Below are 18,213 nucleotides of genomic sequence, written 5' to 3'. Positions count from 1 at the left end.
ATTTAAAACCCCTCCAAACACTGTGAATGTTTAGAATAATGTCATTTAATCAAACATTGTGTTCACCCAGGTAAACACTCTTCTGGTCTGAAGATATAGCACTTGTCTTATTTTGTCCACATGGATTAAACAGAATGACAGCTGGTGCAGAAAATAGAATATTTCATGAGAATATCATTGCACCAGGAATTTTATTTTGTATTTTCTGGTCTGGGAACTGGTTTACTTTTGGCTTTACAAAGGGTGATGGGTTGCCTAATACTAGGTATCTGGATGTTACTGGGGTGTTGTAAGCAACTACACTCTACAGACCTGGATGTTTTACCCCATCCTGTAGGAATAATAGTAGAGCTTCTGAGCATAAGCATTTATTAACTGACCTTGAGAGGCAATGGTAGAGCAGAGATTATGAACAAAGCCTTCTGTAAAGGGTAAGACTTAGATCCATGTATGGGAGAGGTTAGGATCCATGTACAGGAGGTGCATTAAATGCAGGTTTATTAAGTCTTTAGAATCAAACTCCAGACCGGGGTCAAGACAGAGAATAAAGGGCAGAATTCAAGGAACATTCAGAATGCCAGATAGAGGCCAGTATACAAATATACACACCAGTATCACAATCCAAATGGAGATCTGGGAAAACAAAAAACCAAGGTAATGGTCATGATTAATGCAGACATCAGTAGCTCAGAACTTGCATGTCCATAGATCTCTGAGGAGGGTGTTGGCTAACTGTGATGATGACTACTACCACTACTACTACTTCTACTATTAATAATAATAACAATAACCCAAGAGGAGAAAAAAGTATCTCCTAGTAAATGATTTTTGACCAAAATGCTAGATAGACTTGAATTCATTTGACTTGAAAGAGATTAAGGTTCTATAAAGAACCTTCTTGATGTCACCACAAATCAACAGATTGTGGCAAACATTCTTCCAGACAATGCATTCATGTCAGCCCTGATTTGATGCCAGATTTCACTTGAAATGCAGCCTACAAACATTGCTGCCATACAGATCACACACCAATCGTCACAAGCAAAGTCAGGACATCCTCAATCATACCTATTAAAATATAAAGGACTTACAACAAAGTTAGGCTCAGAGTATCATTGCCGACTAACCATGCTATTGTTTTTTTTGTTGTCTTGTCTAGCTATTCTGGATTGGGCTTTGTTTGCTATCAGTCTTTGCCTAGTCTGTGCAGTTTTGCTGATCATTTGAAACAGACCTTAACCTTCTGTCACGTTTTGGATTGTTTGCTGGATAAAGATACACCTCGCCTGCAACTGTAACCATCTCGCCCATCTGACAAATTCTCTTTGTGTAATGGTTATGCCAAATCAGTGCTTTGACTACAATCACACCTCCTAAACACTCTCACCTGTGTCCATCTCTTACCCTGCCTCGCTGTCTGCTGAGGAGCCTCTTGTCTTCTGCCAGCACCTTGATCTAAGAACCCTGGCTGTCCAGGACCCCACTCTTGCTTCACCTTTTGGGATCCATGCATTAAAGTGTTTGGTTATGCACTTCACACCTCCTAATCACGCTCATCTGTGTCCTGTTTCACCCTGATGAGCACCCTTATATAAGGTTCTATAGGCTTTTGTTGTTGAAGTTAGTTTGTTCCCAATTTGCCATGACATAGTCTTATAGGCTTTTACACATAATGCGCAATATTAATAAACAATAAATAATATCCATTTTACATAATTTAAAAGAATCAGTTTGACATGAAATAAAACACTGGCACCACAATGTGTGTGTGTGTTTTATATATATACAGTATATCTGTTCCATTATGTGCACATCAATAGACACATACATTTATAATCAAGCATTGTAAAAAGCAGAAGCTGAATGATCTAAACTGAAAGGAAGTCTAGTGTCTGGATTATGATTTGTTGGAAGCTGAGTGGATTATACAGGTTTATTCCAGCAGAATCGGAGTAAGCCATGCAGAGTGAGATGTATAGCATGTATCTGCTGTAACCCTGTCTAATACCATGTTATTGCCTCATGCACAATGATTTGATGACTAAAGTAACTTAATCCTTATGACTTAAACCTACAATTCATCCACTTGGATGAAGTACAGCCATGTCTTTTAGTTCGGTTTATCACAAAACGGTGAAAAAATATACCTTCTACAAAAGACTCGCCAGTACAACCTCCAATCTATCAGCCCGTTCTACCCAGTAGTTACAATCACAATCCTTATTTATTTGAAAAATGACCTAGTTCCTATTTCACGTATCCACTGTAGTTATCAATTTCAAGCTTCATACATAACATTAACATAATATTATGTGACAGTTGACAAATACAACTTACAGCTTAATAAAGAGATGGGTATGTGCAAGATTCGAGAGCAGCAATGGAGCGTTTGTAAATATAGTGAATAATATGAGCATGTGGTCTGTAAAATTGTACAGTTGAGAAGTGCGACACACTCATGCAAGCCGTTTAAGGCACAATCTACCATCATCTGATCTTAATAATAACACTACCATTAAAAACGTTCAATTGTTGAAAATGATTAATGATTCAAATGATTCTTCCCCTTCTTTAACACCTCCTGCTGGAAACATCAAGTACTTCATTGGGTGTCACTTCAGTATTTCAGCCCAACAAATTAAAGGATATGTTCAGTCGACATTTGGGGTGGTTATGTCCATCTAATCATCCATTTTCTGTACCATTTATTCTACACAGGGTCGCTAGGGTCCTAGAGACTATTCTAGAGGACACTGGGTACAAGGCAATGTCCCCTGGTGGTGTGCCAAAACATAGCGACGCACAATAGCAAGATTGGCAATATAGAGATGATGATCAGCCAGGAGTGGGGGAGAAAAACAAGGATACCCAGAGAAAATCCCTGAAGCACTGGGAGAAAATGTAGATTCTGTTCTTAAATATTAATATTAATAGCTACTTAATTGTACCTGAAATATACAATCACCGGCTGCTGCTGTTTATTAATCCAGTCATTCAATCAGCCAATCATGTGGTGGTAGCGCAATGCATAAAATCGTATCGAATCTCTTTTAGCTGACAGGAAGTCTATAGTAACTCGAATAAGCACTCTTTACAAACACAGTGAGCAGAAAAACATCTCAGAATGCTCAAAACATCGAGGGGGTGAGTTACAACAGCACTGGGTTCCACTCCTGTCAGGCAAGAACGAGAACCTGAGGCTTCACACAGGCTAACCAAAACTGGATAAACAACAGCTTTCTCCAGTCCACTATAGCCTCAAACCTCTTGACCTATACTTGCATAAATTTATGCATTGATGTGACATGACTGGCTGATTGGATAACTGCACAAACATGAACATGTTCCTCAAAAGTGGCTGGTCAGTTTGGATTACATTTATATGCCCTGTTTAAATTCACTGCATTTCTCTATTGTGTAACTGTTTTATTCACTATTTCACTCAAGCTACTAAATAATGCCTTAGATTTCAGATATTGAAATCAATTTCACGTAGGTTCACTTCCTTCTTAAAAAGTACCCAATTTAAGAGTTTGGATGCTAGAATATAGCATGAGTATAGCTTGACCTAGTCAAATTAAGCTTGAAAACGACAGCCACAAAGTATACAAAGTATACAAAGTAACGGCAGTGATTTGTTTTTACTGAAATATTACAGATTCAAACTGTAGCTTTCTTAAGCTTTTCGGCAAGCAAAGACAGCCTTATTAGGAGTAATGCGCAAAAGGAAAGGTCATTCTTTAATGTGCAACCAAATACAAATGACATATGCATGAATGCACATCGAAGACAAGAACAGTGCAGCATAATATTTGCAGTTGCAAAAATGACAGCAATCCAAATTCCTTTGTACACAGAGTCATATTCAATAGAAAATGAAGATAGGGATGAGATGCGACTAAGCACTTTTTTTTGTCTTTTGCAAACACTGTTACAGCAGAATATAGTCTACATGGCTATTCAAGCACTCGTGCGGTAAAAGAAAACCTCTAGACATGCAATTAGAGGGAAAGACAGTATCAAACTGACAGCAAGGTCAACATTCAAGCCGGTAACAATTCCTGTATTACTCCTTCTTCCTTCCAATTTCCGGTTCTTTAAACATTCCCTCACCTCATTAGACCACTAAATCCACCTGCTCCATTTCCTCGCACTGCACTGGTACATGGCGGCTCTGTTTGGCACAATGCTGCGTGCCCTTACTCCTGACAAGTCACTATGATACAGTTAGAAAGGATGACAGATAGGTTATGCTCCTCTATATGGAAAAAGCAGTGGTAGAGTGAGGCAGGACTACACTGTTAATCACACACAGGGAGACAGACGGGGCAGCTTAAAGAGAGGCATCCACTTGCGTCCTCCCTCCTATCCAGAGGCGGTGATGTAGAGCTGGTTCTGCAGGATGTAGTCAATCACTGGCTGAGTCAGGTAGTCCACCACATGGCCATCTCCATGCTGGAGGGCCAGTCTACATGAAAGAGGTAAACGTTATGCTGTGGACACTAAAACAGTGAGCTCAGAGAGGCAATCAAGACAAATTTATGAGGTCTGGTGGTAAAATCTATTAACCAGTGGCTCGTCAATGAATGCATTATGTCACAAGGTTCATTCCATGTTTCTTCTGAATACCAAACACTTTCATAACACTTACTTTCAAAGCAGAAAAGCACTGTTGGCATTTTGGGATTGATGGTGTAAATAATCTACCTCATTCACTTTCATTACATGATGATGGTATTTCAAAGGCACCTTCTTAATCAGTGCTCAGATGTGTCAAACTAAATCTAGGGGGTATTTCATTTTCTGTAATCATCTGATTATCATTGACAGACTGTTTGAATCTACAGTCTGGGCAAGAAGGATTCAGCCCCAGCCTCACTGTTATGCTTGGTTCCAAGAAATGTTAACACCCCTTACACTAAATGGCTGAAAGTATCTGGACACCTGACCATGGAAGTAACTTGTGGGTCTTCCCCAAACTGCTGTCACAAAGTTGGAAGTGCAGACGTTACTGAAATATCTTTATAAAATTAAGACTTCCCTTCACTGTAACTAAGGGGGAACAAACCTGTTCCAGAATGACAATACCCCTGTACACAAAGTGAGGTACATAAAGGCATGGTTTACCAAGGCTGGTGTCGAAGAACTCAAGTGTCCTGACCTCAATCCCACTAAACACATTTGGAATAAACTGAAGCAGAATCTATGTGCCAGGTCTCAGTGGCTGACCTCACTAATGCTCTTGTGGCTGAAATGGCTCAAATCTGCATAGACACGCTACAAGATCTAATGGAAAGCTATCCCAGAATAGTAGAAGTTATTAAAACAGCAAAGGAAAACTATCGGGAATATCTAGAATTGGATGTTCAATAAGCACATATGGGTGTGATAGACAGGTGACCACAAACTTTTGGCCATCAAATATGTTTGATGTCTTTTTATGTTTTTGGGGGACAGATTTCCAAGATCACTCCACAAGTGCAAGGAAAACATTTCAATAATTGTAGCTTCCAAGCAATGTTTTCCGAAGGGTACCAATATTTCTAAGGTTTGCTGTTTACTTCATTGATCCCCTGAGAAAATGCTGAAATCAGCTACGACAGACTTATAATAGCATAATGACTGCAGTTCCCATGATCAGCATTAACTTGTTTTGTAATCATTGGCAAAATGCTGAGGTATATATAAAAGGGAATCAAAAACTCCTGATGTGAAGTCAAACAAGAAATATGCGTGTTATTCCTCACCTGCTTTTAGTTGAACTGACAACTGACATTGGATGGTTCATATCGTCCTTAACCACGGTGATATTGCCCTATTATTGGAAAGAAGGAGTACAACTTTCCATCATTGATAGTTAGGATTGAATATAATAGTAAAATAATATTCTAAAAATTCAAAATGATTAAAAAACTTTTGATGGTTTTGATGGTACTTTTGTAGCACTTTACCTTGTGCTTACGAAGCACAGAGGAATGATTCATTATCCTTTCTGTGTCGGCGCCATCCCGAGGCACCACCACTATCCCAAAGTCACCTACAATCACCTCCATCTGCAAAATCACAGGGTACAAAATGTTTTACAAACTGGGAATTCATCTACCTCACTAGCTATTAATACAGAGTCTTGCACAAGTATTCACCCCCTTAGAACCAGGAACTAGAATAGAGCTGTGGTAGGACCTCAAGAAGGTGCTATTGAAATGAGTAGAGGAAGTGGCCAAGGGTAATTCTGAAGATGCTGGAGACATCCTTGCCTTTTTGAAAGAAAGTCCTGAAGTATGCCACAGGAAATCACATTTGGAATTTGCCAAAAGGCATGTTGGAGAGGTTACCTATCACTGTCATTCCCACAGTGAAGCATGGTGGTAACCTCATCAGCATGTATTGGGAAACTGGTCAGGGCTGAGGACAAGGTGGATGGATGGAGTTATATTTCAATATGCAAGAGACTGCCAAAGCTTTGCTGGAGTTTTGCAAAATCAAGAAAATTTTATAAAATATATAACATATTATAAACTTATAGAATGGCCAAGTTCATACCACAATCCAAATGAGAGTCTATGACAAGGCTTGCTGTCTACCTAATGTCTGGTAGAGCTTAAGCAATTTTGTCAAAGACAATGGTCAAGAAAAAGAAGCCTTTATTATTATCACATATACATCACAGCAAAATTCTTTCTTCGCATATCCCAACTTGGAAGTTGTGGTCAGAGTGCAGGGTCAACCCTGAAGGGCCCAACAGTGGCAGCACCCAGAGCCTTAACTACTTGAACTACCACTGAAATGCCAGGATCCAGATGTGTAAAGCCGATATAATCATATTCCAGAAGACCTGCAGCTGTAATTTAGCCAACAATGGATTTTTACCAATTATTGACCCATATTAACCATTTTAATTCCATGTTGCAACACTACCACATGAGAAAAAGCTCAAAGGGGCAAACAGTTCTGTGCAAGACAGGAACAATGTAGCTCAATGCAACCTTTAAATACTGATTTAAAAAAATGACTTAAACTAAACCAGGAATCTCTGTATAGCTATAAACTTGGAGCGCTTAAATTATTATTATTTTGCATCTGTTTTACGTTTGTATCTTTTAGATATGTGGGCATTAAATGATACTCACATCACTCTCGTTCCACAGCCCAGGAATGCAGAAAGACTCCAGTAGATCACTGCCACACAGGAGCAGGATACGCAATTCTATACAACACAGCAAAATAAAGTCACACAGTGACTAGCCAGAAAGGTTGAAGACCTGGTAATAAAATATGCCTCAGATGATTAGAGGGTAGTGATTAACATGATGACCAGCATGTTTCACTGAGGGGATAGTATTATAAGGGTGATGAGCAGTGTTGGTTTTCCACAAAATACAACACTTCATGCCAATGACAAAAAGTGTTCAATCTCATCTGCAAAGGAGATTGAATACTCCTGGTCTGGGCTGATTTTTTTTCAACCAGAGAAACTATTCCAACATGCCTTTTTTGGCACATGAAAGTTCATATTAATTTGACTTTCATCCATAAAGCAAAACTTCAGAGAATGAAATCATTAACTGTCATAAAGTATATAATTCACAATATATTGACCCAATTGAGTAAAACACACTAAAGCCAAACGCTACAAAAGATGATTAAATCTGTTGCCTTGTGAGGAAAACACTCAGAGGTTAAACGACTGTGCATCTCTTCATCATCGTCATGACTAACTATGGAAACAAAGCCAAAACAAAGACCGGACGCAGCAAATCAAATCCACTCACCGATTTCTTCGTAACGCATTGTGGTCCCGAGGTTTGCGTTTTCGTCTGAAACAGAGTGATGGAAATTCCCCATCCATTACATTCTCATCTAATATGTATGCAATTTTTCCAATATTCTTGTAGGTAATGGAGGATAATTATAGGGTGAATATTTCAGTTAGTCAAGGAAACCTTTTTTATCATATCTTAATATCCTATCATATACTACACACCAACAAAGGTGAAGCGCTCCACATGCGGGCGAACACAGCAGATTTTGCCCAGACTCTCACTCATTTTTCCCCACAGCTTCACTGGATGAGAAAAGAAAAAGAGAGAGAGAGAGAGAGAGAGAGAGAAAGAGAGAGAGAGAGAGAGAGAGAGAGAGAGAGAGAGAAAGAGAGAGAGAGAGAGAGAAAGAGAGAGAGAGAGAGAGATCAGCAACCAGTCATCACAAAACTGGTCAAATTTCAGTTGACAATTCCATGCCAAATAGAAAAGCAATTACTGGGAGAAAATGGAGCACTTCCAATGTCGGAATTGTTTTTCATTTGGGAAATAAAAATGTTTTTTTTTCTTAGTAAAAGGTTCTGATATTGCGTTAAGAAAATAAATACAAGTAAAACAAATCAATCAACACAAAATGGTCCGTGCACTTTTTGGTATTTGCTATTTGGTAGTTTCTTTTTATAAACAGAAACAAAAAAACGAAAATGAAATCGTTTTTTAATTATGTGATGAAAATGTCAGACACCTTGAAAAGTGATTTTTTAAATTAAAAAATAAATAATTAATTACAAATTCATTCACATGATGTACAATTCATACTATCTATTAATTAAATTATTATTAATAATTTAACAAAAGCAGCATGCAATGATGCATGGCATATATATATTTAAGAAGAAATTAGAATAACTGGGGCACGTAGCCAGGTAAGTAACAAATACCACATTTCAGTCGTACAGAAATTTGTCGATGGTCCCTAGCATACCGCTTCTGAGTGTCTGTATAAGTAACTTCACCACGGTAGAACACTGCACGCTGCCATGACAGAAGAAGATATACGTCCCGTTTTAAGACAAAGAAAATGCCGCTGTTTTTCCATTTCTATGCTAAAGAACTTTCTTTATTTAAAGTATAAATGAGGAAAGAAAATCATGTCTAATTTTAAAAAGGTGTCTGACATTTTCATCGCATAATTAAAAAACGATTTCATTTTCGTTTTTTGTTTCTGTTTATAAAAAGCAGCTTCAAATACCAAAAAGTACACGGACCCAAAACATACTGTTTTGTTGTTTGTTCTTTTTGTGATATTTGTACATTAAATGGAAAATCGGGTCTTTTAGACTACGCTTTTTAAAATGTGTTTTCCTTCAGACAGCATTTGAAGGAAAATTTAAAAATTATGTCAAATGGTGAAGGAAAATGCATCAATTGTAGCGAACAGATGTGGACAGAAATGATTGGATGGCACACTCAGAAATAACAGAGTATTTAAGGAACAGACTGAAACTTGAAACTACGGATGCTGGCTATTAATGAATGGCTGGTTGACTACACTACAAAATCAAAAAGGACAAAAAAGATTATAAAGATGTGAAAGATAATAATGCCTGCTCAGGCACAGAGTAGCAGACCTGAGTTTTCTTTTATTATTATTATTTTAGACCCAATTTTTCAAGAGTTATGAATGCTAATCCAAGGTTTGGAATGTACAGTGTGGCTCTTCAGATTATGAGAGCCAGGATTAGATATTAAGCTCAGATAAAGTATGAGCAGTGTTTTCTGTTTTGAAAAATGGGTCATCAAGTAAATAAACTGCTTCTTTAACGTTCATATTCCTTGAGGACTTTGTTATACATGTGCCTGCAAAACGAATCCCAAATGCAAACCTAGGAAAGTAAATCTAGATAATATTTCACTTTGTCACTGTATATTAGTCCAAAAATAGTCCAAAATAATATACATACATGCAAGGAGAGTATATGAATGAAAGCGTTTACAGAGACACTTACCAGCTGTAGGCTTGTTCGCTGAGCTGCGGTTCTGGTAGATTGGAGAAGTGGTGTTCTGGGGCTGGCCAATCACAGGAGTTGTAGAAGGTGTGTTCACATTAGACAGAATGCATCCTGTTACTCTCTGCAGGGAAATGGGTTAAACACATCATTATCAAGAGTGTAAAGTGACAGATTTACTCTAATCAGGTGATCATGTCTTTTATGGAAACGTATATAACACAGACCTTCATGAGATCTCGGTGATGTTCCAGTACACTGCAGGTTGTCTGCCAGGTGTCCTGATAACATTCCCAAGGGTCGACCCTGTTCAAAGGAAAAAGGTATTGTGTAAACAATCTAAACTTACATATTAAAGTAAAGATCATGTTCTGACTCACTGATAAATACCTGATCCAGTCAGATGACTGCACTGCCAACTGACACATGGTGAGCCGGTGTCTGCTCGAAATAAGACCCTAAGAAACCACATGGAGGAAACAATTACTCTTATGATATAACCCACAAGCAGAATGGATGCATTAAGCTCAGAGCTGAGTTAAGTGCAGAGGTTATTCCGAAATTACCCACTGATATTCAAACCTTAGACGTAGTTTCAGGCTTAAGTGCTCTCAGTGACTCATGCTTCTATCTTTGTACTTAAACATATTTCTTGTAAGATACCGGTTAATACTGAGCAGTATTAAGTCCAACACCACTAAAAATACCCCCCAACCAACCAACTCCCAACCCGCAGAGGGCACCATGACACACTGTTTGGAAATTCTTCTTCTGTTGTTTGCCCCATTTCCCCCTTCTACATTGTGCTCACTTGCTTCATAGTGTTTCATTAGTCATCATACTTAACCTTTATGTCATGTTCACTCTTTGGACTCTTTGGTACTGTTCGGGTCACACAGACCTGGGACAGTATTGGGATTTTAAAAGTATTACAGAAAACACCCCATAAAAGTCCTTGTCTTTATCTCAATCCTAAACAGAAGATACAGATACACTCTCACAAAGAAAGGTACAAAACTGTACCTTTTTAGGTACAAGTGGCCGTCGCTGGGGTGGTACCCTGAAGGGTACAATTTTGTACCCCTAGTCATACCTTTATAACTCGTTTTGGGAACATAATTGCACCCTAAGGACCTATTGTGTACCTTTAAAGGTCCCATTATATTTTTTGTTCCCCTAGGAACAAAATTGTACTTCTGCTGTACTTTTTCTGTCAGTTTAACATTTGTGATTAATGTTTGCAAATGGACTATAATAAAGACCTTGCTGGTATAAATCTGGAAAAATGTTTTAAATTAAACAACTTCAGCTAATGTTTATTATTTTGAACTGATTGTATTAAATACAGGATGATGAACAACAATAGAAGCATGAGAAATAAAAGATTATTGCAGTCACTGGTTATGAAATACAGCTCTCAAAAATGCAGAACACTTTTATTTAAAATAATAATTCAGGGTCAGTTTGACAAACGCCAAACAATGGGTAAGTTCCTGTGTTTCACTGTTTGTGTTTCAGCTTTTGTTGATGCCACATTTCAACTTAACTCACATTCTTTATCCTTTTTGCTCCATTGCCTTGTTATTTACTGTATGTTAGTATTTAACTTCTAATTCAAATTTTATTAGACACATACACAATCATGCACAGTATGACATGTGGTAAAAAAAAAAATTCAAAGTTAAAAATGGAATTTAAAAATAAAATCAAATTGAATTAGCTGTACAGAGCAAATTACAAGATTAATTCAGACTGTGGGATATATTAAGAAAATAACAAAAAACTAACAAACACAAACGAACACTAGGGAAAAACTAAACAACACAAATATCAGAAGACATTCAACAAAAATGGAACCGCAAAACTGAACATGCAAACCGGAAACACGCGACTGAGGGCACGAGCACAAAACGGTAATCGATTAACAAAGATTCAACAAAGGCTAATGCACAACAACAGGTATATATAGGGGATATATATATATAGAGAGGAAGCGACCATGGGAACTTGAGAAAATGGTGTGCAAAGGCTCACCAGGCTTGTGTTTAAAGGCTTGTGTTTAAAGTCAATGATCAATGATCGATTTAAGCAGATGCCTAACCCAACACTGAATACTCATAACTCATACACAAAAACAGTGGACTTTTGAACTTTCGAAGTTAATTTGTTAACTTGGAACAGGAATAAGGCTGCCATGACCAAAAATTGTAACACATAGAATGCCTTATAAACACAAGAGCGTGTGATTCATGAATCAGGGATGAGTCAGCAGGGATAGCATTCTACATGCTGTCAGTATCCCAGGCAAGAAGTAAACAGTCACTAAAGTAAATGTCATTTTAGTGGAGCTGAGTTGGAGCTGTTGAGGTTGCTGATTGTTTAAAGCTATTATTAAGCAAAAACTAAAACCTTTTCCAATTTCACTTGTTTGTTGCAAGACCTCAAGCTATTTATTGATTTTTCTTATCACTAAAATGCTTGGTGTGTGCTACTTCTTGTACAAATTGCATCTATTATTAAACCCAATGACTACTGATGTGATAATGATCCAGTTCAGTGCCTCTAATTCACATTAAAAAAACTGCTGAACGTGAACCCAATTACTTTCAGTCTTTAGTTTTCAGTACTTGTACTTTCAGTACAAGGTTTCTGCTTGCACAATTACTAAGATTGTATTTGCTAATAAGTATTACTCTAATTAATTATTTACTCTGCTTATTACATATTTATGATATTGGTATTGATTTTTTTTTCAGATGGTTAAAACGTTATGCTCGAACACCCGGACCAGAAGCAACCCTGATGAATAAGGGCCAAGGAATCAAAACCTCTGAAGGCACCTTCCTGTTTGTTGAAATATTTTCACTCATTAATGCATAGAAAAGAGGTGTAGAAAGATTTTTTAAAAACATTTTGGTATGCAGAGAGCCAGAAACTAGGACAAGCTTTTCATTAATTCCACATGAGGCCCAAAGGATCTTAAGATGAGATCCGACACTGTGATTAACAATTTGCAACCCAGTGTATACATTAATTTAAGGCTTTCACATTCGCTTTCACTTCTCTGACTAGTCATGTTTCATTTGATTTCTTTAGTTTCCAGCTGGCACTTACCGGTTTGCCATAGGAGTCGTGTACGGGTGAAATGATCCCACCAATCACTATGAAGCGCCCTGTCTTATGCAGGAAGTCTCTGGCTTTTTCTGAAAATCAGATAACAGGATTGTTACGACAGTGTTACCTTGCTTTTACTATGTTAGTGAAGTGAAGTGGACAATTTTCCAGTAACAGCTCTTGTTAAAATGCTTTATTTATGTTGTACTATTAAACCAATATTTTATAGTTCACTTACTAGCAGATATATACAGTCATTCTATATAATAAGTAAACAAAACAACATGTAGATTACTGACACATCCCTGTGAATGGGCTCTTACCATAGAAACAATAATGTAATGGAACAAGTGCATAAATATCGACTGGAGCCATGTACAAGTACATATATAGAAAGTTAATTTACATAACGCTGTGGTCTAATTTTTATTCAAACAGCAGCAGCTCCAGATAGAACTGACTTCAGCTAACAATGTAAACCATTGTTGTCTATAGCCACAGGAACATGAGGACAGGGGCAGATTGTTAAGCTCAGAAACAATAGATGTAATATCTAAAACAAGCTCAGGACACCAAAGTAATGACCCAGAAGTCCCCTGTATCACTGAAATGCCCCAGGTCTGTTTTTTTGGCTGTTAATAGATATTCTTAAAAGATATTCTGCTCCCCATTCATAATTTTGAGCAGTAAATGAGAGTGGAGCAGTGGTGTACAGGGAATAGGATGTCCTCTTGAGATGTGTTTGGGGAAAGATCAGGTACTGTAACCTGACTTATAACTTCAAATCTGATTCTGTCCTTTCTAAATGATTTCTTTATCTTTTGAGATGATATTTTTTAACCCAAACTATTCTACTTTTACACAAAGCGTACAGCCATTAAGGAGGGTTTTAAAAAAGTGGGTTGAAAATCTAACACAAAGGGAGAAGCACTCTGTGGTCTAGATGTACTGACATTCACTCTAATCCTCAGCTACTACACAGAACGATGCTCTTGCACAGTCGATCCTCTGTGACCTTCGAGCCTGAGGACCTTTCAAATGATCAATAAATAAAATGTCTTGTTTCTAATCATATTTTGGACAGTTCCTAGTCTACCAATACATTGTAATGCCATTTAATCTCCAAATGATTCCACCAAACATGCAACGTATTTAATAAACTGCTTTTGGCCGACAGTTTTATTCACAGCCAAAGAGCTGAGTAAGGCTTTTCTCAAGGGCCTACCAATGGAAATTTGAATCTGTCCTTATACAGACATTGTAATCTGTCTAATGGTCTAAAACCCTCTCAAAATTCAAAATACTTTCCTCCCTGGCAACTAACAAATATCTGTCTAACTGACACAGTGAGACCTTTAAAAGGTGGTTTGATGACTCCCAGTGAATTCAGATGCACAGCAAACACCAAATACTAGTATATAGTTTGCTTATTTACTTTAAAAATGCTCCAATTCCAACATCTAATACCATATGATGAGATGTGAGACTCGTAAGCCAAGTGTCTGTTGCTATGCAGATGACCAGATGACATGATTAATGGTGGCAAACAAAATGAATTGATCAAGAGGAGTATCTTTGTACAGTAACAAGTATACAAGTATGTATTGGTAAAAACATCTTATCTTTCATAGAGTACTTCAGTTCTGTGAGCATGGAGCACTCAGATACCTGCACTTCCTTTAACTAATGCTCACCAGGTTCTAAAGTGCAAGTCACAGCATCATCTACCCCCAGACTCCATTTTAAAGAAAGAATTTGAAAGGCTTAAGCTTAGGTTCAATATTAATCAGAGCACCAAGTGGTTAAAGCTCTGGCTTGTTGAGCCCCAACATCCTGAACAAGGCCCTTAACCCTCTCTATTCCAGGAACACTGTATCATGGCTGATGCTGTGCTTTGACCCCAGCAAGCTGAGATTAGTGAAGAAAAGAATTTCACTGTGCTGTAATGTAAATTAGACAAAAATAAAAGGCTTCCACTAAGGCTTCAATAACCAACCTAAAACAGAGCTAAATGAAATGCTCCATAAAGCCCCTGATGACTAGTTTCATATTATTATCAGTATAAAAAACATACTCATACTACCACTCCCTATGCTTCCCTAGCAATTACCATCAAATACTTAAGACTTAAGGTTATTATCCTAGATAGTTTTCCAGGTTTAGAAACTTTAAATCTGAGCTTTTTCCATGGCAAGGCTCCAAATATCTCAGCTCCAGAGATAACTTTCCTTTCAATATGAATCCAAACTTCAGTAACTTAGTCATCAAATTGCTAATGGAATTTTAAAAAACAAATTGTGAGGCAGAATCATATCCAGGTTGAGCAGTCACAGATTTTTGGGATTTGATCTAAAAACTTCTGGTCATTATTATATAATCTAAACTGCCAGGTCTATCATAGTATGATGACATTTTTCCTTAATGAATGCTATATGCAGTGGAAAATGCAGTGATAATTTGATACATTCAATTTGATTTGTATAGCACTTTTCACAATATTCTCTACATTGTTACAAAGCAGCTTTCTAGAAATCTGGCGGTTATATCCCTGAACAAGTCAGCAGTGATGGTGGAAAAGAAGAACTTTTCTGGTTTGTAATTAGGATCTGTTAATCCCATTCAAATGATCTGTTTTGTAGTATTTGTAGGCCATGTTTACAGAAATCGAAACGTACAGTACATTTTGATCCCTGGTGAATAAGCCAGAGGTGATGCAAGCAAGGGAAAAAAAACAACAAACCCATGCTCTTATAGGGGATTTTTTTATCTCATCAGAGGAAATCAATAAGATAAAGCTTGCAATTAGGATCTGTTTCTGCCAGCTTATTTTATTTCCAGTGATGACTGGATGTCATTTCCCTTTGGGGGACAAAGAGAGGCTTTCCAAAGATTTGTAAACCTTCATGTTGGAAATCAGTTAGACCAAAAAAGAACCTAAACCCATTATCTTCTGGTTCAAGGTAAGGTGTGTTATTAGGAACAGTTAATGGCTTTCAAATGATCTGATATTTTTCTCTGCTCCATATCTATTACAGAAATCTGAATATACAATATATTCAGATAATAAGCAAGCAAGAGGTAATGCTGGCAATAAACAAACAAACAAACAAACAAATAAATAAAAGCTTGAAAGGAACCAGACTCAAAAGGGAGTCAACTCTTCTCTTTGAACCAGACTCAACTCTTCTGTCTTTTTTTCTTGCAAGAGGACATCAATAAGCCCATGCTTGTTAATAGGATCTGTTAATGGAAGCTTATTTAATTTCTAGTGATGACTGGACATCACTTCTCTCTGGTTGACGCAAAAGGTTCGCAAAGATTTTAGACTAAAATAGGTTTTGTTAATAATGTGGAATACAAATGATTTGCTTTATATTTGATGTAACGATATTTGTAGAAGAAACAGTTAAAGGGATCAAACTCAAAAGAGAACCAAACTCCATCCTTTTCTGAGTGATTTGATCTTATCAGAGCAAAATCGATAAACGAAGTCTTGTAATAAAATCCAGGCTTGACTTCTCTCTGGGTGACGCAGAGCCACTTTATAAATATATCAGACAGGCTTGGTATATGGTTGGTTAATGAAATTGTATGTAAACTATGTTGGAGTTCCTTGATATTTTTGTATAACTAATCTACTGTAACCCACTATAGGCATATTTGTATTAGATTGGGTCACAAACCCAGTGCACAGTGCACTAAACATTGTTTAATCCTAGTTGTCATTGTTTGTAAAGAGAAAAAAAAGCAGAGAGTGAGAAAAAATTAGGTATTAGTGAACATGGGTGGCATAAATCATCTAGGCCTAGTTGCGCCACATGATCACGCTACGTGGACGTTGTTCGGCGTGTCAGCAGCCGTCGCCCATTTCAGCACCACGATTTGGACAGCGACCCTAAATCTAAATCACTGATCACTAAACCACGAGGCGTCCCAAATGTCAAAGAAGAAATATAAAAAATATTTTAAAACATCACAAAATAAGGGTGGGTTGAGGCGAAACAGAGGAACAGAAATTGCTTACCGAACATATGAATGTGTCCCTTTGTGATGGGGTTGAAGCTTCCACAGGAAAGCAATATAACATGAGTTTTGGTGGTTTCTGTCATGTCGATGGTGGTCCACTTCGTCTCTTTTTCACATGCGGGCTGGATTTTGCAGGCCTTTTTGTTTGGATGTTCCACGAAAAAAATAAAGGCGAGGTTTGGTTCAGCTGCGGCAGAGTTGCTCCACTCCTCCAGACGCAGAGCTGGGCTCTGATTGGCTGTCTGCCCTGTTGTCTTAAAGCAACACACATGATTTTTTTATCCCTAATAGAGTACATTTTATAATGTGTATAACATTATAAAACTGTAAAAAGCTAGACAATAAACCTAACGATTTTACAGTTTTAAAAGAGGCTCCTTGGGGTTATATATCGAACACTGGGGTTCTGAGCTTAGCCAAAAGAACATTTAAAGAAAATATTACTGTGTAGAGACATTAGAGAGAAATTAACCTTTTATATTAAAACGGTTCTGTAATTCAAAGAATTCATAAGGTGAAATAAATGCCTTTTAAAAAAAAATAAATAAATTTGTATCTCTATGCAGATAAATGATAGAAACACTTCAATAAGTGAGAGGAATTTTGCTGTTATCAATATTATATACTTTTTTTCATAATACAGTGTTCTTGATATTAAAATAAATGTATACTGGATTTGAGTTTGCTAAATACTACTACTACGAATATTAATAATAAAGTACCCCTTAATTATACCATGGATTCAAAACATCGATTCAAAGATCCTCATTGGGTTCTTTTCAATGAACCCTTCAAAATGATTCTATATAAAGAGCAATTTCGTGTTGCTATATACAGCCATTCTTTTAAGTGTATGGCAACCCCATACAACAAATGGTTCCCAAAAGCACCATCATCTTCAGAAAAGCTTAACTGCCATATTTTCTTTTTTCTTTTTTTTCCTTTATTTTACTGGTTGTCCAACTACTATTTTTTGTGGACCACAAAAAAAAAGATTAGCTGATTAGTCAGTTGACTAATCAGCAAATCAATTATAATCAATTAATTGTCCTTTCTGTGTGTTTATTAAAGCAGTGGGTGATAAGACAAAAAAAAAAAATCAAGATTTTTAAAGTATATCCATAATGCAAGAAATGTATCTGCCAGCAGTTTTAGTAAAAAAAGTTAATTATTAATTTATTGTCTAAAAAATGTAAAAAAAAATGCATGTTTTATTTTTTAAATCATTTGTAGACTTTTTACATTGTTATATATTTAGTTGAGCTTTTCCAAAATATAACAAGTATTACAAGGAAACTAAAAGA

The 18,213-nt window shown here is 37.0% G+C and overlaps 1 protein-coding gene across 1 annotated transcript; it reads right to left on the bottom strand.

Moving 5' to 3' along the window:
* Window positions 1-3,714: 3,714 nt before the first annotated feature.
* On the bottom strand, window positions 3,715-17,144 carry nmnat2 (nicotinamide nucleotide adenylyltransferase 2). Its single transcript, XM_058393843.1, has 11 exons — window positions 16,908-17,144; window positions 12,884-12,972; window positions 10,160-10,227; window positions 9,997-10,075; window positions 9,770-9,893; window positions 7,985-8,065; window positions 7,773-7,817; window positions 7,131-7,207; window positions 5,952-6,053; window positions 5,748-5,815; window positions 3,715-4,468 (listed from the first exon to the last, which is right to left on the bottom strand). The coding sequence occupies exons 1-11, from the start codon at window positions 16,990-16,992 to the stop codon at window positions 4,366-4,368; spliced, it is 921 nt and encodes a 306-aa protein (XP_058249826.1). The 5' UTR covers window positions 16,993-17,144; the 3' UTR covers window positions 3,715-4,365.
* Between the last annotated feature and the right edge of the window lie 1,069 nt (window positions 17,145-18,213).

Source organism: Hemibagrus wyckioides, linkage group LG07 (assembly GCF_019097595.1).
Source record: "Hemibagrus wyckioides isolate EC202008001 linkage group LG07, SWU_Hwy_1.0, whole genome shotgun sequence".
NCBI lineage: Eukaryota > Metazoa > Chordata > Actinopteri > Siluriformes > Bagridae > Hemibagrus > Hemibagrus wyckioides.
Note: the sequence above shows the minus strand (reverse complement) of the source record. Positions and strands in the feature narration are given on the sequence as shown.

Bases quoted from the DNA above. Each gene is read 5' to 3' on its own strand.
- nmnat2 (XM_058393843.1), bottom strand. From the start codon at position 16,992: ATGACAGAAACCACCAAAACTCATGTTATATTGCTTTCCTGTGGAAGC. The intron at 7,208-7,772 runs GTGAGTGGATTT...TGTGTTGTATAG, and splicing joins AATGCGTTACGAAGAAATCG to AATTGCGTATCCTGCTCCTG. The intron at 6,054-7,130 runs GTGAGTATCATT...GTGATTTTGCAG, and splicing joins GGCTGTGGAACGAGAGTGAT to ATGGAGGTGATTGTAGGTGA.